General features: G+C 45.5%; 1 protein-coding gene across 1 annotated transcript in view; it reads right to left on the reverse strand.

The window, feature by feature from the left end:
• Nucleotides 1-10,863, reverse strand: part of LOC144888223 (C-X-C chemokine receptor type 2-like) — a 44,226-nt gene extending 33,363 nt beyond the window's left edge. Inside the window, exons 1-2 of the mRNA XM_078783003.1 lie at nt 10,476-10,863; nt 4,194-4,270 (exon numbers count right to left, since the gene is read on the reverse strand). Coding sequence (XP_078639129.1) covers nt 4,194-4,270; nt 10,476-10,485 — 87 coding nt within the window. The 5' untranslated portion in view covers nt 10,486-10,863. The remainder of the gene's footprint in view (nt 1-4,193; nt 4,271-10,475) is intronic.
• Between the last annotated feature and the right edge of the window lie 6,502 nt (nt 10,864-17,365).

The following is a 17,365-nucleotide window of genomic DNA, read 5'->3' on the forward strand; positions in this document are numbered from 1 at the left end:
CAATTTTGGAGGAAGGGTAACGGGTGTGAAGAGTATGGTTTTGGTATGGTAACATCCTGGTAATGTAAATAATGGTCGCAGCCGTCCTCCTAATTAATTTCATAGAACATACACGCAGGTCACGATATATCTTTTAAATAGTGTATTTCCTTATTCCATGTAGGCTAAGTATGTGTTTTCCACTAGATTGACTTTGCATTGTATCAAACAAAATAAGCGTAGGCCCTTCCAATTTCCCCAAAACCTCCCTTCCAATTGCCTTCCGCATTTTGGCTGGTTTTCTTCAAACCACCATTGGCCACGAGGTAAGGTTGGGGAAGAAAGGCGTGTCTCCACCTCGTCGTAAGAGGGAAGGAGTGAACCAGCCCTAACAGCCAATCAACACCGCGGTGAGTGACCCGGTAGGCGGGCCCTCGGAGTCGGCGGCTTGATTTCGCTGGAGGTGATAAAAGCGACTGCAGGGGACTGCTTTACGAGTTGAGTCCAGATGAGAGATGACTGGAGAGAGGCCTTGAGAGATACGCTGGGGGATGACCTGGAAGAGGAGCGCAATCCACCGCAAGCCCTACCTACCTACCTGCCTGCCTGCCTGCAATACCCCCCTGTCGTTGGAGAGACGCGCTGAACGGAGGGAGACGGCTCCACCCCAGGAAGAGGAGCAGGTGTGCCGAGCCAGCGCGTGACGGCCGCGGATACGCGACGGAGGTTTTCCCGCCAAAACCGCGAGGGGTGCTGCGGCCTCCGACCTTGCCTTCCTCCACGCGTCCACCTCAGCTATTCCTTCCTGCAATATCCACCGTGTGAGTGTGAACGTCCTGTCCTACTCGTTTTTCTTGGGGATTAAGTAAATGAAATAGAATAAGTTAACAATGCACTGTGTGACTGCTCTTTTCCATCTATTGCTGTAAATAATATTGGTCGCTCTAAAATATTGCTTGTGTGTGTATAATAAATCTGTTCTTCCTCCGTATTCTTCTTCTTCTTTTTCATTCTCTTGCGATCGCTTTAGAGATTTCCCGATTGAATATCCGTGGGGCGATCTGGTCAACGTCGGGTGAAATCGGGTTTTAATCGGGGAGTAACTGTTCGGACGCGGTTAAATACACCACCGCTCGGTCCATATAACATCTAAAAGCCGCGTCTGTAACAATATACACAGACTTGGCATTTAATATGGAATATTTTTTTTGTGGGGGTGAACTTACTTTTCAAGATGACTTAGAACCAAAAGTTCATTGGAATTATGTTGAAATTATTCTAGATTTTGTTAATGTCACCTTTAAAAGAAACAAAAACCACATTTGACATTTCGAAGCAAATAAATTGATCCTTGAAAGTGATGTAAACTAATATCGAACTCGATTCACGAACAGTACTGTGTTAAACTTCTGTACGTTTTCCAGAAGTATCTCTTTATTTTGCACATTAGCCAAATTTTTTTTCAACAAAAACAAAAGCTAAATTATGACTGGGATTACGGACAGTAAAATTACAGTTCAGTACTTCGTGTAACCCCCCACGAGCATTCATGAGAGCACGTGCACGTTGAGGCATGCTGTTCACGAGATTTGCCAAGACTTGGACAGGAATCGCTTGCCATGCAGTGACTATAGTCTGCTGCAATTCACACACAGAGGTAGGCTGCTGGTCCAAGTTGTCGATTTGATGCGTTAATTCTGCCCACAAGTTCTCTATCGGATTCATATCCGGGGACATGGCAGGCCACTCCATATGCTCTACACCACGGTCAGCAAGAAAGTGTTGGATCATGCGACCACGATGAGGCCGTGCATTGTCATCTTGGAAGACAAAGTTTCCTCGAAAGGCTGCACGAGCAAATGGAAGCAATGTTTCTTCCAGAATGACCCTGTACTTGAACTGGTTCAGGTTTCCATTCAGAACAACCAGGTCAGTTTTGCCCCCTGCATGAAAAGCAGCCCAAACGGTCACCCCACCACCTCCAGCTTGGACTCGTGGCACTATACAATCTTCGTTGTGGGCTTCATGCACTTGTCTGCGCACTCGGACGCGGCCATCTTGACGACAAACCAGAAATATAGACTCGTCACTGAAGGTCACGTGATTCCAGTTTCCTGGCTGCCATTGACGTTGCTCTCTGGCCCACTGCAATCGGCGCTGGCTGTGTTGTCTGGTCAGGCGTGGCTTTCTCAGGGGACGCCTGGCACGATAACCTGCTTGAACCAGTCGTTGGTTGACTCGCCTTCTGGATACAGGCACATTTGTCAGTTGCTGCCACTCAGCCTTAAGCCGATTAGCTGACTTGGTACGGCCATTGCGGACTAACCGGTGCAGCTGGCGAATGAATACATTTGCAAACCAAACTTGGGACTCCTTACTAATGCTTCCACTTTATTTTCATGCACATGAGAGGTGTAAAAAAGAATGCTCTGACAATGCCTTGTGTGAGTTGAAGCACGAAGTTTCATGGGTGGTGTATAATCTGGTTAGTACGCACACTTACCAGAAGTAATAAATAATATAACCACAAATTATTCCGTAAATTCCATCCAAGGAATAATTTCCTTTTCTTCTATTTGTGGACTTGGAGGTTGGGAGTGGGATTGGGGGGAGGGGGAAAGGGGGAAGGGGTGAGAACTTGGAGTTGGGAGTGGGGGTGGGGGTGGGACGGTGGGAGGGCAGAGAAGGGATAGAGTTGGGAAAGGGGGGTTGAGGCTTTGGGTGGGGGTTGCTTTCCATGGCTCCCTGACATTGTGCTGTCAATGGACATTCCTGTCAAACTCCATTGGAAACGAATTCCCTTACAACAGCCCGGTGGAATCGGGTTATATACTAGTTCTATATACGAATGCAAGTTGCATGATTGTGTCTGAACGGGGTAAACATCATAACCATAGCATGTAAAATGCTGGATGATACTGTAGCGGCTACCGCTGGGTTTACACAATCGCCTTGCACCTACCAAGGACGCGGAGCGATCACCATGCCGGGCTCGTCCAGGACGCCCGGGCAGGCCCGCGCTCAACTTGCCAGGCCTCGGCCGGGACGCCCGGGCATGCCCGCTCTCGACTTGCCAGGCCGCGTCCGGGACGCCCGGGCATGCCCGGGCATGCCCGCCCACGGACAGGACGCCCGGCCACGCCCCCTCTCGCCTTTCCCGGGCAAACGCTCCGGGATAATGTGTGTATATATATTGTTGCCTGATAAACGGGCTTTTCAGAGTACCCGAGTTGTTTTGTGACAATAAAGAAACTCGGACGAATTCCAGCTTTTTTCGAGTCCATTCTTCCGACTACGTGGGAACACAGCTCCTTCAATACCTCATTTAAGAGTTCTTGGATCCAGATAGTGCATTTGGAGATTTTAAAATATTGACATTCACGCAATTTACAGTTGTGTGCATTTTTGTTGCACACACTGGTGGGGATAGGCACTGAGTCGTTGGTCCACACAACAACCAGAAGTAAAAACTAAAACAACCACAAATTATTCAGTCGTCCGTTCAACGAATAATTTCCTTTTCGTCGATTTACTTCCCTGAGAAACCTTAGCATTTTTAACAGTTAATAACTATGATGTGGACCTGGAGTTGGGAGGGGTTTGGGGTTTGAGGACTTAAAGAAGAAAGGGGGAGTGGAGGACAGAGAGTTGGAGAGTGGGAAGGAGTGGCAGAGACGGGACAGAGTTGGAAAAGGGGGGAGGGGAGCTGAGGATTGGAGGAAGAGAGGGGCAGCTGCGGACCTGAGGTGGGGAGGGTGGTGGGGGGGGGGGGGGAGTTGAGGACTTGAAGAAGAGAGGGGGAGTGGCAGGATAAGGAGTTGGAGTGGAAGGGGAAGATTAATGGGCAGTGGGGAAGTGGGGAAAGGAGGGGGGTTGAGGCTATGGGGGTTGTGGGGTTGAAGCCTAAGGGGGGGGGGGGGGATTTGAGACTAGAAGAAGGATTGTGGAACTGTCCACCTGGGGTGGGGAGTGGATTGGAGTGGGGGTTGAGGACTTGAGGTTGGGAAGGGAAGGGGGTTAAGGATTGAAGTCACACTATATATTTCCATGGATCCATGTCATTATGCTGTCAATTGACATTCCGAGCAAACTCCCTATATATTCCACACTTAATTGGGGACAAATTCCCTTACCACAGCCCAGTGGAACCAGGTTATCTGCTGGCGTATACATAAATATATATATATATATGTATATATTACAGATAAACTCACATTGTCGTACATTGTCGCCGAGTTTCTCAGAAGACATCTGCCATGAGAACAGGAACAGTAACCAGCTGTCGATCGTGCTGCACAAACAAGGACGTCTGTAAGAGGGAAAGTCCTTTAAAACTCAGAAGTCTTTGAAATGTGGGAAGTTACACAATTGTGAAACGGATTTGTTTTCATGGGAACAACCAGAATCACGAGGGCATTGCAGTTACACAGACAACAATCGAACTGTGTACATTGTGTCTTATGAACGAATCTGGCCAGTTTTATCTTAAAACTCAATAACATTATGAGGTAAGGGCACAGAAAAAGCAAGTGTACGCTTTGATTTTAATTCGTTTTATTTACATGACAGTGATTTTGCCATGGTGTTTCAATGTAGAACTCATGTATCTCGTTCTGTATTTGACTTCTTCCTCTTCAACGTTATGCATTACAGAGGTGTGAAGTTTATTCTTCAACTCTATGTACAACTGAATTCTACTGTGAATTCGTGATACATAAATGTGAATTCTCCTTTATGTACAACTTTGACTTCAACTTTATGTATACCTTTGACTTCAACTTTATGTATAACTTCAACTTCAACTTTACACACACACACACACACACACACACACACACACACACACACACACACACACACACACACACACACACACACACACACACACACACACACACACACATATACAGATGCACATGCGGCGCACACATATATATATATATATTGTTGCGGATCCGGGGGTCGAGATTAACCCCCCCCCCCCTGGCTTTACGGCCAGGGAGGGGGGGGGGAGGGGTTTATCCCCTTGTCTTTCAAACTGGCCGATCCCCCAGTCCTGGAAATTATGACGTCACTTCCGGTCGGGAGTAGCCAGGGTGATTGGTCAATAAGGTCCCGAATACCTGAGTGCTACCCCTGGCCGTAAAGCGAGGAGATAACTCCCACCCGGGCCGCAGCGTTAATGAATACGCCGAGCGAAGCGGGCTGCGACTCGGGCCATTAGCAAAAAGACTAACCAGATTCTGAGCGGTTCTGAAATCGTGCCACCGGTACTCAATTGAGGAAAAGACGAAAGCGATCGAATGAGAGGAAATCAGAGGGTAGGAAGAACAAATATGATTTATTACTACACTAATAAAAGAGGAAACGAAAGAAGGGCATGTACAAGAAGAGCAAAAGGACACAGGGAAAGCTTATACAGTCTTAAATAACAGGCATAGGACAATACAGACAGACTTACATGGGAGGGTAGTGGTAGGAGGAGAAGGTCCAGGCAGATGGCAGGGGAGGAAGGTCCGGGCAGATGGTTCAGGCGTTGAGGTCCGGCTCCAGGTGTCAGCTCGTACCGTGGCGAGAACCTGGGCAGCAGCGAGCGCGTACCGTTGGCGCGCTCTCGGACCTTATATATGGCGGGGGGTGGGGGGGGTAGACCTTCGCAAGGCCGTATGCGCAGTTCAATACAATCGATCGCGCCTTGCGCAGTCCGTGATCATGCAATCGACAGTCCCCTCTCTCTCTTCTCTCCTCTCCTCTGGAAGTAGTCCGCCACGGCGCTTATATTATGCGCCTTCCAAATCAAACCGCGTGCGCTTAGATCCGCCTACCGATGAACACGCCTCGGCCCTGATTGGTCGCGAGGGTTCACCGGCTCCTCCCTTCGTGACACGATGCTGGGGCCACGCCTCGCCCCGACAACTCCTCCCCCTTTTTATCCGCTCTGACCACATGGTTAATGGCGTTTGAGCCAGGCAGCGAATGCTGCTGGCAAGCAAGGGAACACAATTTGGAGGGAGGTAAGCCGCAAAATGAACGGGATTTGAAAAGGGGCCTATGTTATTTGATTAATGCAACGCAGAGTCAAACTATTGGAAACAGAAGTCAAACTGAACAGTCAAACTAAGGGATATCTTTTACCATTTTATGTGACACTTAGGTGTGGTTACCCTTTACTTTTAACCTCACCCTGAGTGCGACATGTTTAAAAGTAGATATGTCCCGCCTGCTGCGTTGCATTCTACCTAACTGACTCACGCCCACAGAATAACCGAATTCGGAATTAATTTTCAAACTAAACATTTACGGTGGGGAGCATTATTTACAAAGACTAGTACTACTATTTGGATTATTTACACTAAAACCCAGGACCTGTCTTTTGGGAGACAAAAAGCAGATGGTTTAAAAAGAGGAAAGGTCATGCACTGCACTGTACCGATACACCATACCCACATGCTCAGAGATGCACAATTGATATTGCAGTGCACCACAAAGCACAAAAACACCACTATGCACAAAAAGCACTATCAAGTGCACAGTCATACATTTCAATAAGTAAATGATCTGGCGTCTTCTCAGGTGGGCCGATGGCTGCTGGGCCGATGTTTCTGGGCGTTTTCCTTGCTTGCTGCCTATTTGGTCAATGAAACAAAAAGGGCACAAAACACGTCCACTTTTTAAAAATTTTTTTATTAAGGCCAGCAGGGGCCAACTAAGGTGGTCCACCTGCTTGGTATAGGTGCCACCTTCACCATGGTCCGCAAGCAAGATTTCCAGCAGAGATGCCATGCCACAGACGTGTGGTCCATAAAGTGGTACTCGGCCACAAAAACGTGTGGTCCATAAAGTGGTCTTGGCCACAAATGTGTGGTCCATAGGTGGTGTACCGGTCCAGGCAGGCAGGCAGCGAGGGTGCGGGGCACAACTACGACGCCTGCACACTTTCCCCTCTCTACCCAAAGACCACGGTCCATGGGTGGGATAGGAAGACAAAGCAGAGTTAGCGATGGGTAAGGGCGCAAGGGTACACACAATAACAAGGCAATGTGGCATGAAGGGCGCGGGAGAGCGAGCTAAGAAAGCTCGTCCCTAACGTTCGTCACCCCCCCCCCCCATGTCACCTACACTACCCCTTGCCCCTCCCCGTATCTACACCATTTACAAATCCGTCGCTACGCCCTGTCTTCCCCATATCTCCCCTAATTCTAAATTCGTCATCAATCCCTCTAAACCAAATTTGCCACCAATCCCAATTCCTCATCAATCCCTCCTAAGGAGAGAGAGATGGAACCATGAACAATGTCCCCCCCCACGTCATGATGCATCTTACAACCAACCAAACATTTGCTCAAAAATCGGTGTGGAGTCTTCTCACCTCAGGTGAGTGGATGCGGATGGTGCGAAGAGACTTTCATCCTAAACTATACCTTCTAACTGACATTAACACACTTTACACGACCCGCGGTCCTTCCCTGCCAAACCATTGGCCATCTTTACTCTATGTGGTTCTAAGAACCGACCTCCCATTGAACATACTGTGGCGCTCACCAATTTGGGGTCCCACTCCCCCGATTCTTCACCCTGTGCCCTCGCACAATTTCGGGGCTGGGTCGTGTGGCTCCCCTAGCAGGTCTAACTTACCTGCGCACCTCCGCCACTGTACGTCGCCACCCGAGCTTACCTGCTCCTCACCCTAACCTGGGGAAGGCCCTCTGGCTCTCTCACCCCACTACCGCCCTCTCTGGCGTCGGGCTACCCGGGTCCTCTCCATAGGATCCTCGGGCCCCATTGAACACTAACACAACTCTACCTGGCCAGGGCCTACCTGCGGCCTCACCTGGCCGACAGAATACCAGTGGCGGAGTGCTCAACTAAAAATGGTCACGCAACTACCACAACCCCCAAGGAACTGGAGCCGCATGCAGCTGAAGCTCCGAAGGAGTTGGTGAGGTAATGTCACGGACAAGGACCATAACCTCCAACTGGCATCGTTCCAAGCATAACTCCCAAGGGATTCCAACCGCATGCAGTTGAAACCCCAAGGGAATTGGTTACTCCGGACACCAGGTGGGAAATTATGGTAGGCAATGACCATAACTACGAATTCAGCCACACGCCCACCCATTCCACTTTACTCATGCACCAATCAAAGCAGTGCTCTGCTACTCTCGCACCACAGATGTCAATATCCACCAAATTTACCTACTCCCTCTACCTACTTTTAAACTACCCTCCCCGGGTACTCGTGAAGGGGGGGGGTCCTTCCTTCCCCCATTCACTCTTTCGCACCATACACTCCACACTACTCATTCCACACTCCACTCACTCCACACCATTGATTCCACACAACCATTCTCACTTGCCACCATGCAAGTCAATCACTCAATGCACAATCACACCTTTCACAATACTCTGCTCAATACACTTTCACTTCTCCAAACCATTGCCTCACAATTCCTTATTTCATCCAAACCTTAAAGCTCATACACACAGCATCATTTAAACTATCTGGTTTTCCCTCTAACTTAGTGCTTCCCTGTCACCGCTTATACTATTGCACATCCCACGTCATTATCAACCAACCTAATCTCTCTATGTCCACTCTACCGGTATCAATGTCACTACTTAAATCTAACGTTACCTATGGTCATCTCTAGATTCTATCAATAACCTAACCCTCCCGGGCTAGTTTACACAGCCACCCCATAAACCTATAGCTCATGTGCCCCCAAAAAGTGATGTGAGGTGAATGGTAAAACTACCATTCGCCATCACTATCGCCATTACTACTACGATCAGTCCAATACACTACGAGCCTCGGTGCGGGAAATACATTTCCATAGCTCGATTTCGAAAAGCCGGCTATCTGTGCGGATGGTTGGTCTACTGTTGGTTGGGTCCCTCCGGCATCGATTCTGGGGAGGAGGCATACTCGGACCAAGGCTCCAAGCACCATCCCGGCGCAAGGCCTTGCACTCCCAAGCGCGATGGCCCAACCTTGCCCGGCCGGAGCGCAGCCACCGCGAGGGGGCACCGCCCCGACCCCTTCTCCTTCCCCTCGAACCGGGCTGCCGGCTTTGCCTGGCAAAGCGCGGATTCGACCGTGCAGGGCGGGGCCCGGCGCGGATCGTGCACGGCGGTTCTTTCAAAACCGCCGCGGCTACGACACCCGCCGGTTCCCGCTGCACACAAAGCCCGGCACGGACCGAGAACTCGCGTCGGCTATATGGCGGGCTAGACGCTAACCCTGTCCGCGTCGATGCTCGACTTGCATGCTCACACGCATACGCGACCCCTTTTACACTCACATTCGCACACCAAGTCGTCCTCTGGCCTTCCATACACTTCATGCATTCCAGGCATTCCATTATTGAACTTTTTCCTCGTGCATTCTCTTCCCTACTCGCACCTACACACTCAGGCACACTCATAATGCTCACGCACTCCTCGAGTGCACTCTCCCCCGTTACGTACTCCGTAACCACCACGGGCGTGCACTCTTCCGTTACATCCCCTGTAACACTCCCCATCATGCGCTCCACAACCATCTCAGGTGTGCCTCCTCGCACACGCTCCTCATCCGACTCACACTCCTGGTCACACTCACTCCTACTTCCACACTCTGTATCGCTCTCACTCTTTGTGTCGCATTTATCACACATACACTCCGACGTGCGTTCGCTCTCGCACTCGGTATCACACTCTCGCTCCGGCGCCATTCGCACACGCGCACCATTTTCTCTCACACCCCGCACAAGGGACCTTCCACAAACGCCCGGGTGCTGTCTCGATCCCAACCGCGCGAAAATTCTTTTTGCGCCAAACACTCTCCCGGAAAATCTTTTTGCACCATATATCACCCGGCTCACCTTCTGGATTCTTCTTCTTCGCTCCAACACCTGCAAATATTTATTGGGGTTAATAAGTACGGCATCAGGATGCAAATACAGACTTTGGGCATATTCCATCACTTTCTCTGATTCCATTCCTATCCCTGCCGTCTCTCCAATCCCAATTTCAACTATTTCTTCGCTTTTAATTTCTTTTTCCTCGACGGCCGCCTGTTCTAATGCCTGAAAACCTGAAACATAATGTTGAAACGCCTAAACGCCTGAAAACATAATGCCTCCGGCCACCTTCGGGGGGTGAGGGGGAGGAGGGTGGAGGGAAGGCATAAAACCAAGAATGCAAGTTCTCAACGAGGACACAGCTTCACCTCCACCTTTGAAATAGGACGTGGAGATTTTATATTTAAATAATGAAATAAATGAATAATCAATAAAGGTTTGTAGAAAGGTAAAATATAAATAAATAATAAAAGCTGGTATGTCCGCAGCGGTGATGGTGAAATGTATATAAATAAATAATTCAAAATTGTGTTGGTAGTGGAGATGGTAAAGTGTATCAAATAAATATGGAATTTAAATATGTGTGTCGACAGTGGGGATGGTAAAGTGTATCCTACTAAAATATGCAATTTGGTGTCTGTCTGTCTGTCTTACCGCAATACATTCGGTCATTACTTGTCGAATCTCAACCAAGCTTGACAGGAGGACTATAGGTCACACGATGGAGGTTGTAGACACTTAATTTCCTCCCATCCCCAAGGGGAAATTCCACCTTGGGCGAAATCCGTGTTGAGGTGTAAATATATCGAATAGCAGAATTTTTCCAAGGCCGCATCTAATAACAAAAGTATGAGTAAAAACACCACAAACACGTATGATTATCCTTTAAACAGTCACTACTGCTGTTTAACACTAAACTGAAAGGGAGGAAACTCGGGGTATGTTCAGTTACCAAGAAGTTAGCTTGCTAGGCCAGCTGTTCCTTATCAACGGTTTTGAATGGAGTGCTTGCTCAAATGCTTAAGCCACTTGTTGAGCACTCTACAAGAAACCTGGTAACTGAACACACCACCGATATTGTTGAAGCCTAAGCCTAGATCTACTGTAATCTATATATCCCAGAGAGGATAATAACATGACCCTTCCTGCTGCTCCTGCAGGAATTGGGTGTACTTGTATAAATAAATAAGCAATTCACAGTTGTGTGTTGGTTGTGGTGATGGTAAAGTACTGTATATGAAAAAAAATAAAATCAAAGATGTGTCAGTGTTAGTGGTAGAGATAGTAAAGTGTATATAAATAAATAAATAAATAATTAAAAGTTTGTGCTGGTCGTGGAGATAGTAAGGTGTGTATAAATAAATAATGGTTCCTGAAAGTATATACAAACCTGTACTATTCTCTCCCGAAAATTTGTTTTATATAAATCCACACAAATCTTAATTATGTCCTATAAATATGCTCGAATCCCAAAATCAATTGACAGGCCTTATGTCCAAATAATATTGCATACATGGACTGAATATGAAAGAAATGCGTCCAATCATTTTACTGAAGGACGTACGGAGGGAGGTATGGATGGTTAGACTGACAGGACTCAAAATACAACCCTCAACCGGGCTTTACCTAACTGGGGGCTGAAAATCAGATATGCAGGTACGCCTTTCCTTTTAGCCAAAATGTGCCACCTTAATCACAAAATTTCAGTCCTCCTTATTAGTGCCCTACCGGCTTCACTGGAGGGGACGATAGATTTGCTCTCCATCAGTCTGTCCGTCTGTTAGTCCCACCTGGGGATTTTCAAACCTTTTTCCGCATACCCATTAACATATTCAACTGAAACTTGGTACAAGGCTTTATGATGATAAGTTACAGACCAAGTTCGAGTTTCAGGGCGTTTCACCATTCTTTCACAGTTATGCCCTTTTTAGGTTACATGTATTGTATTTTTGGGTTATATGATTACATGTATTTTTTTTTGATAAGTTACATGTATTGCAAAACAACCCTGGTGTTGGGCTAGCGGCTAGGGTGTCAGCTTAGGATCCTACTGTAACTGTCTTGCATTGTAACACAAACACGTCTTCTTTTTCAACTGTCTTGCATTGTAACACAAACACGTCTTCTTTTTCAACTGTCTTGCATTGTAACACAAACACGTCTTCTTTTTCAACTGTCTTGCATTGTAACACAAACACGTCTTCTTTTTCAACTGTCTTGCATTGTAACACAAACACGTCTTCTTTTTCAACTGTCTTGCATTGTAACACAAAAACGTCTTCTTTTTCAACTGCCTTGCATTGTAACACAAACACGTCTTCTTTTTCAACTGCCTTGCATTGTAACACAAACACGTCTTCTTTTTCAACTGCCTTGCATTGTAACACAAACACGTCTTCTTTTTCAACTGTCTTGCATTGTAACACAAACACGTCTTCTTTTTCAACTGCCTTGCATTGTAACACAAACACGTCTTCTTTTTCAACTGTCTTGCATTGTAACACAAACACGTCTTCTTTTTCAACTGCCTTGCATTGTAACACAAACACGTCTTCTTTTTCAACTGTCTTGCATTGTAACACAAACACGTCTTCTTTTTCAACTGCCTTGCATTGTAACACAAACACGTCTTCTTTTTCAACTGTCTTGCATTGTAACACAAACACGTCTTCTTTTTCAACTGTCTTGCATTGTAACACAAACACGTCTTCTTTTTCAACTGTCTTGCATTGTAACACAAACACGTCTTCTTTTTCAACTGCCTTGCATTGTAACACAAACACGTCTTCTTTTTCAACTGTCTTGCATTGTAACACAAACACGTCTTCTTTTTCAACTGTCTTGCATTGTAACACAAACACGTCTTCTTTTTCAACTGCCTTGCATTGTAACACAAACACGTCTTCTTTTTCAACTGTCTTGCATTGTAACACAAACACGTCTTCTTTTTCAACTGCCTTGCATTGTAACACAAACACCTCTTCTTTTTCAACTGCCTTGCATTGTAACACAAACACGTCTTCTTTTTCAACTGCCTTGCATTGTAACACAAACACGTCTTCTTTTTCAACTGTCTTGTATTGTAACACAAACACGTCTTCTTTTTCAACTGTCTTGCATTGTAACACAAACACGTCTTCTTTTTCAACTGTCTTGCATTGTAACACAAACACGTCTTCTTTTTCAACTGTCTTGCATTGTAACACAAACACGTCTTCTTTTTCAACTGCCTTGCATTGTAACACAAACACATCTTCTTTTTCAACTGTCTTGCATTGTAACACAAACATGTCTTCTTTTTCAACTGTCTTGTATTGTAACACAAACACGTCTTCTTTTTCAACTGTCTTGCATTGTAACACAAACACGTCTTCTTTTTCAACTGCCTTGCATTGTAACACAAACACGTCTTCTTTTTCAACTGTCTTGCATTGTAACACAAACACGTCTTCTTTTTCAACTGTCTTGCATTGTAACACAAACACGTCTTCTTTTTCAACTGTCTTGCATTGTAACACAAACACGTCTTCTTTTTCAACTGTCTTGCATTGTAACACAAACACGTCTTCTTTTTCAACTGTCTTGCATTGTAACACAAACACATCTTCTTTTTCAACTGCCATTTTATCAAGTGGGTTTTGACTCTTGATCTATTATTTATTGGATAAAGAACATGTCATCAATATAGTTACAGACATGAATAATTGTTCGCAAACATCCATAATCAGTGCGTCTCTTACTGGACAGTTTATGTATTACCCTGCATTGTAAAGATTTGGAGTGCTAGTAGAGCATAATGTCATAACGTGGATGACAGTAACTCCAGCAAGTATCCTGGAAAATGTATTACAACTTATAAATCATCAACATTTGAGGCATTGCTATCAGCTAACTGAGCCATGTATCCTGCTCGACTGCACTTCTCTTTGGTTCCAGTGCATCGCGACACCCGATATAACAGCGAACTTCCTTTTCTCCCACAGAAACAGTTTATGTTGCATCCCTTGGTGCACTTGCATGTGTGCAATCACAGGTACAGTCTCCTTCATGTAGCCTTTGAGCTCAGTTGAAATGTGTTTGAACTTTGGAGTCTTACCCAATGATGCATACAAGGTTGCGAATGTGCTTTCGCTCATAGTCGACTTGCAGGCACCATTGTTCACTTCCATTTTGACATAGACATCATCAGTCTAAAAATCAACAAACAATGGGTGCATCTGACATTTTCTTATTAACAACAGAGAACACAAAATATTACATCTCACCTGGTTGTTCACCCATGCCAGCATCACCAACGTTGGCATACAATCTGAGTTAGCATCAAGGTGGTGGGTCAAGCTACTCTTCAATTGTGGGCAGCAGCAAACGAGATGCCCACGTTTTCCACAAATATTGCAAGTTCAGTTATATCGGAAGCGGAGAGCTATTTGTCCACCACCATAGCTCCAGCAGGTTAGGGCTCTCCAAGCACTTCTGAGGAAGGCTCAGGTAAAAATGAAGTTTCTGGTTGAGACTTTCGGCACTTCTGCTTGTACTCACTCACTACCTTTCTCACTGTCGGTTCACGATGGACAGTCTGTGACATAGAAATTGCATGTAGGCTCTCATCTGTCTGCATACAAGTGTTGGCGATCTCAATGACCATGGTCAGCGCCAGATCAGCGTTTGTAAGCAATTTGTGCAGTATAGATATCATCATGGTTAATCCCGATAACAATGTCATCATCATCTTTGGGTCGATCTCGATCGGACACGACAGACAATCTTTTTTCATTGTTCTCGTCTCGCCATTGCTTCAGGGAGGTCACGCCTGTTCATTTTGGTGTCGTGTTCCAGTGTATCGATGTAGGTTGTAGCGGGTCGTCCTCTTGAGCGGTGACCATGAGAAGGTTCCCAGAAAAGTACCATCTTGGCCATCTCTCGATCACTTCTCCAGCAGTGCCCACTAAACCTGAGACGTTTCTGGAGTAGTCACTCCGATACTCAGGGGATCTTTCCATACAGCTGTTTGTTAGTCCAGTGTGCTCTCCATGAAATGTTGAGTGATGCCCTCAGTAGTCTTGTGTCGACACCATCGAGCCGCTTGGACAGAGTATTGGCCATCGTCCGAGTTTCTGCTCCATACAGGAGAACATTCTCAACTGTGGTGCAGAAGAAGTGTTCCTTCAGTTCTCTGCATGGATCGCTCCTCCAAACAACATTCATCTTTGCCGACGCTGCTCAGGCTTTCGCAATCCGATTTTCGGAATCTCGCAATTTCAGCTTTCTCAATGATGTACAAAGACATGTTATCCCAATCTGCTCCACGTCCTTTGCAGTGTTGTCAACATACGATCCCAGCCAGAAAATATTGTTGTAAATGGTCTGTGTCTTTCCAGTCACCCCCCAACAAAGTATTATTGTCATATTCCAATGTCTTATGATATGATGAACTTCCCAATGAGTTATTTGGACTTACTCAGTATCAGCTTTCTATTCGGCAGGCAATACTGTTGCCAAACAGCCTGAGAAACTTTTTGCAAGATGGATGCTTGACCCAAGGAAGACTACCTGCCTCTCATGAAGCATCCTTGTCCTCGTCATAATTTGACATTCATGTGAGTGAATATTTGTCCTGGATACTCTTGCCATCACTGAAGGACAACCTCACCCACAGGTTTGTAGTTCTCTATTTCTTCTCTGGATCCTTTCTTAATGTTATATATGTAAGTTTCCAATCCTCTGTTTCTTGTCCTGACCCCAATGAGCGGTTAAAGATATCAGGTAACATCATGCTGATCTGATCCCTTGACATTCTTGGATCTGTACTATCTTGTCATGCAGCTGCATCATCTCGTAGCTTTCCTATCTGCTTCTTTACTTCCACTACTCCTACATTTATCTCCTTTAAAATGTCTTTCTCATATCCGAGATAGATTCCCTCAGCAACCGGTAATCAGCTGAGGCTGATTGAAGCGAGGTAGAGGCCATTTATTCCTGATACGTGAAACACCCCGCAACCCATGCCTGCAGAAAACGTACGTTTTGGATGGCCGGCCATTTTCCATCGTGTAGATCTGTTAAAAATTCTCCATGGGCAGGCCCTCTGATGTTGGAAGTTTTGTGTCAATCACTCGTGGTTGCAGAGAAAACAAATTTAAAAGTGAACTAGAAAGAATCTGAAAATGCAAAGCTCCTCTGCATCCACTTTGTATTTTGACTTCTTCTTCTGTATGGCAAGCATGACAAAAACACCTTACAAATACAAAAAAATTGACGATTGTAGTTGATTTTAACCTTTTGACCTCAAAAGCAATAGGCTTCAGTGACGCAATATGTAACCCCTGCTCAAATTTCAAGTCAGATAGGAATTGATGATTTTGTGAACTAGACCTTTGAACTTTTGACCTCAAAACAATTGCCTTCCAGCATTTTATTGGTGTCCCAATTTTGTGATCCAATAATCAAACCCTGTTCAAATTTCAAGTATATCGGATGAAAATTGAGGATTTCATGTGACCTTGACCTTTAGATCTAAAAAAAAAAACAATCGACTTCTAGAATTTGATTGGTGAACCAATTCAATGACCCAATATGGAGATTTGGAAATTCTTAAAATTTCAGGTCAATTGAATGAAAATTGACGATTTTATGTGATTTTGACCTTTTGCTCAAATTATTAATTTGTTTTCCCCATGTTCTCATAATAAAGCCTTGTTGAAAAATTGATGACAAAAACACACACACACAATCTATTTTATTATTACAGATGAATAGCCACTGCCACCAGGAATTGCACTACACGATGCAGTCACACACTTCGGCCTTGATAACTTGGGCTGAATACATATAAAAACCTTCATTTATTACACAAATAGCTCAGCCCTGTATTTACGTGGTGTATTGGCCAGACCTCTCTCTCGATCGCTCACAAAAAAAAAAAATCCCCCGCCGAACGTACATGAAGCAAAACCATGCCTTCTGCTGCATATATAATACATCGTGGTTTTATAGCTCAGATAATTCAAATTGTGAATATGACATCTCCAAAGAGACATCTTCGACTTGCCAGAAACCAATACGGCAGATGCATCGATTTTCTTCCTCACAATTGTGGGTGGAGTCAACTATCTCTCCAGGCAATAGGTTTGAAGGCTTCATACACACACAGCTTCATTACTTTATATATACTAGTGTGACTCGGCGCGCTCCACGCGCCTCACCACACATCGTTTCAGAGTGATAGGCATCTTTGACCATTTCAGTGCCTTTTGCGTCTTCATGGTGTTTTGGGTCTTCAGGGCCATTTGGGTCTTCAGAGTCTTTTGGATCCTCTGGGCCTTTAAGAGTGTTTTGGGTCTTTGGGGTGTTTTGGGTCTTTGGGGGCTTTTGGGTATTCGGTGTCTTCAGGGGCTTTTTGGTCTTAAGAGTCTTTTGCTTCCACTGGGTCTTTAAGAGTATTTGGCGTATTTTGGTTCTTCAGGTTATTTAAGAGTATTTTGGGTATAAAGAGTCTTTAAGGGTCTTGGTGGTCTTAAGGGTCTTGGGGTAATTATAGGGTCATC

This window comes from Myxine glutinosa, chromosome 1 (assembly GCF_964187855.1).
Source record: "Myxine glutinosa chromosome 1, kmMyxGlut1.1, whole genome shotgun sequence".
NCBI classification, from domain to species: Eukaryota; Metazoa; Chordata; class Myxini; order Myxiniformes; family Myxinidae; genus Myxine; species Myxine glutinosa.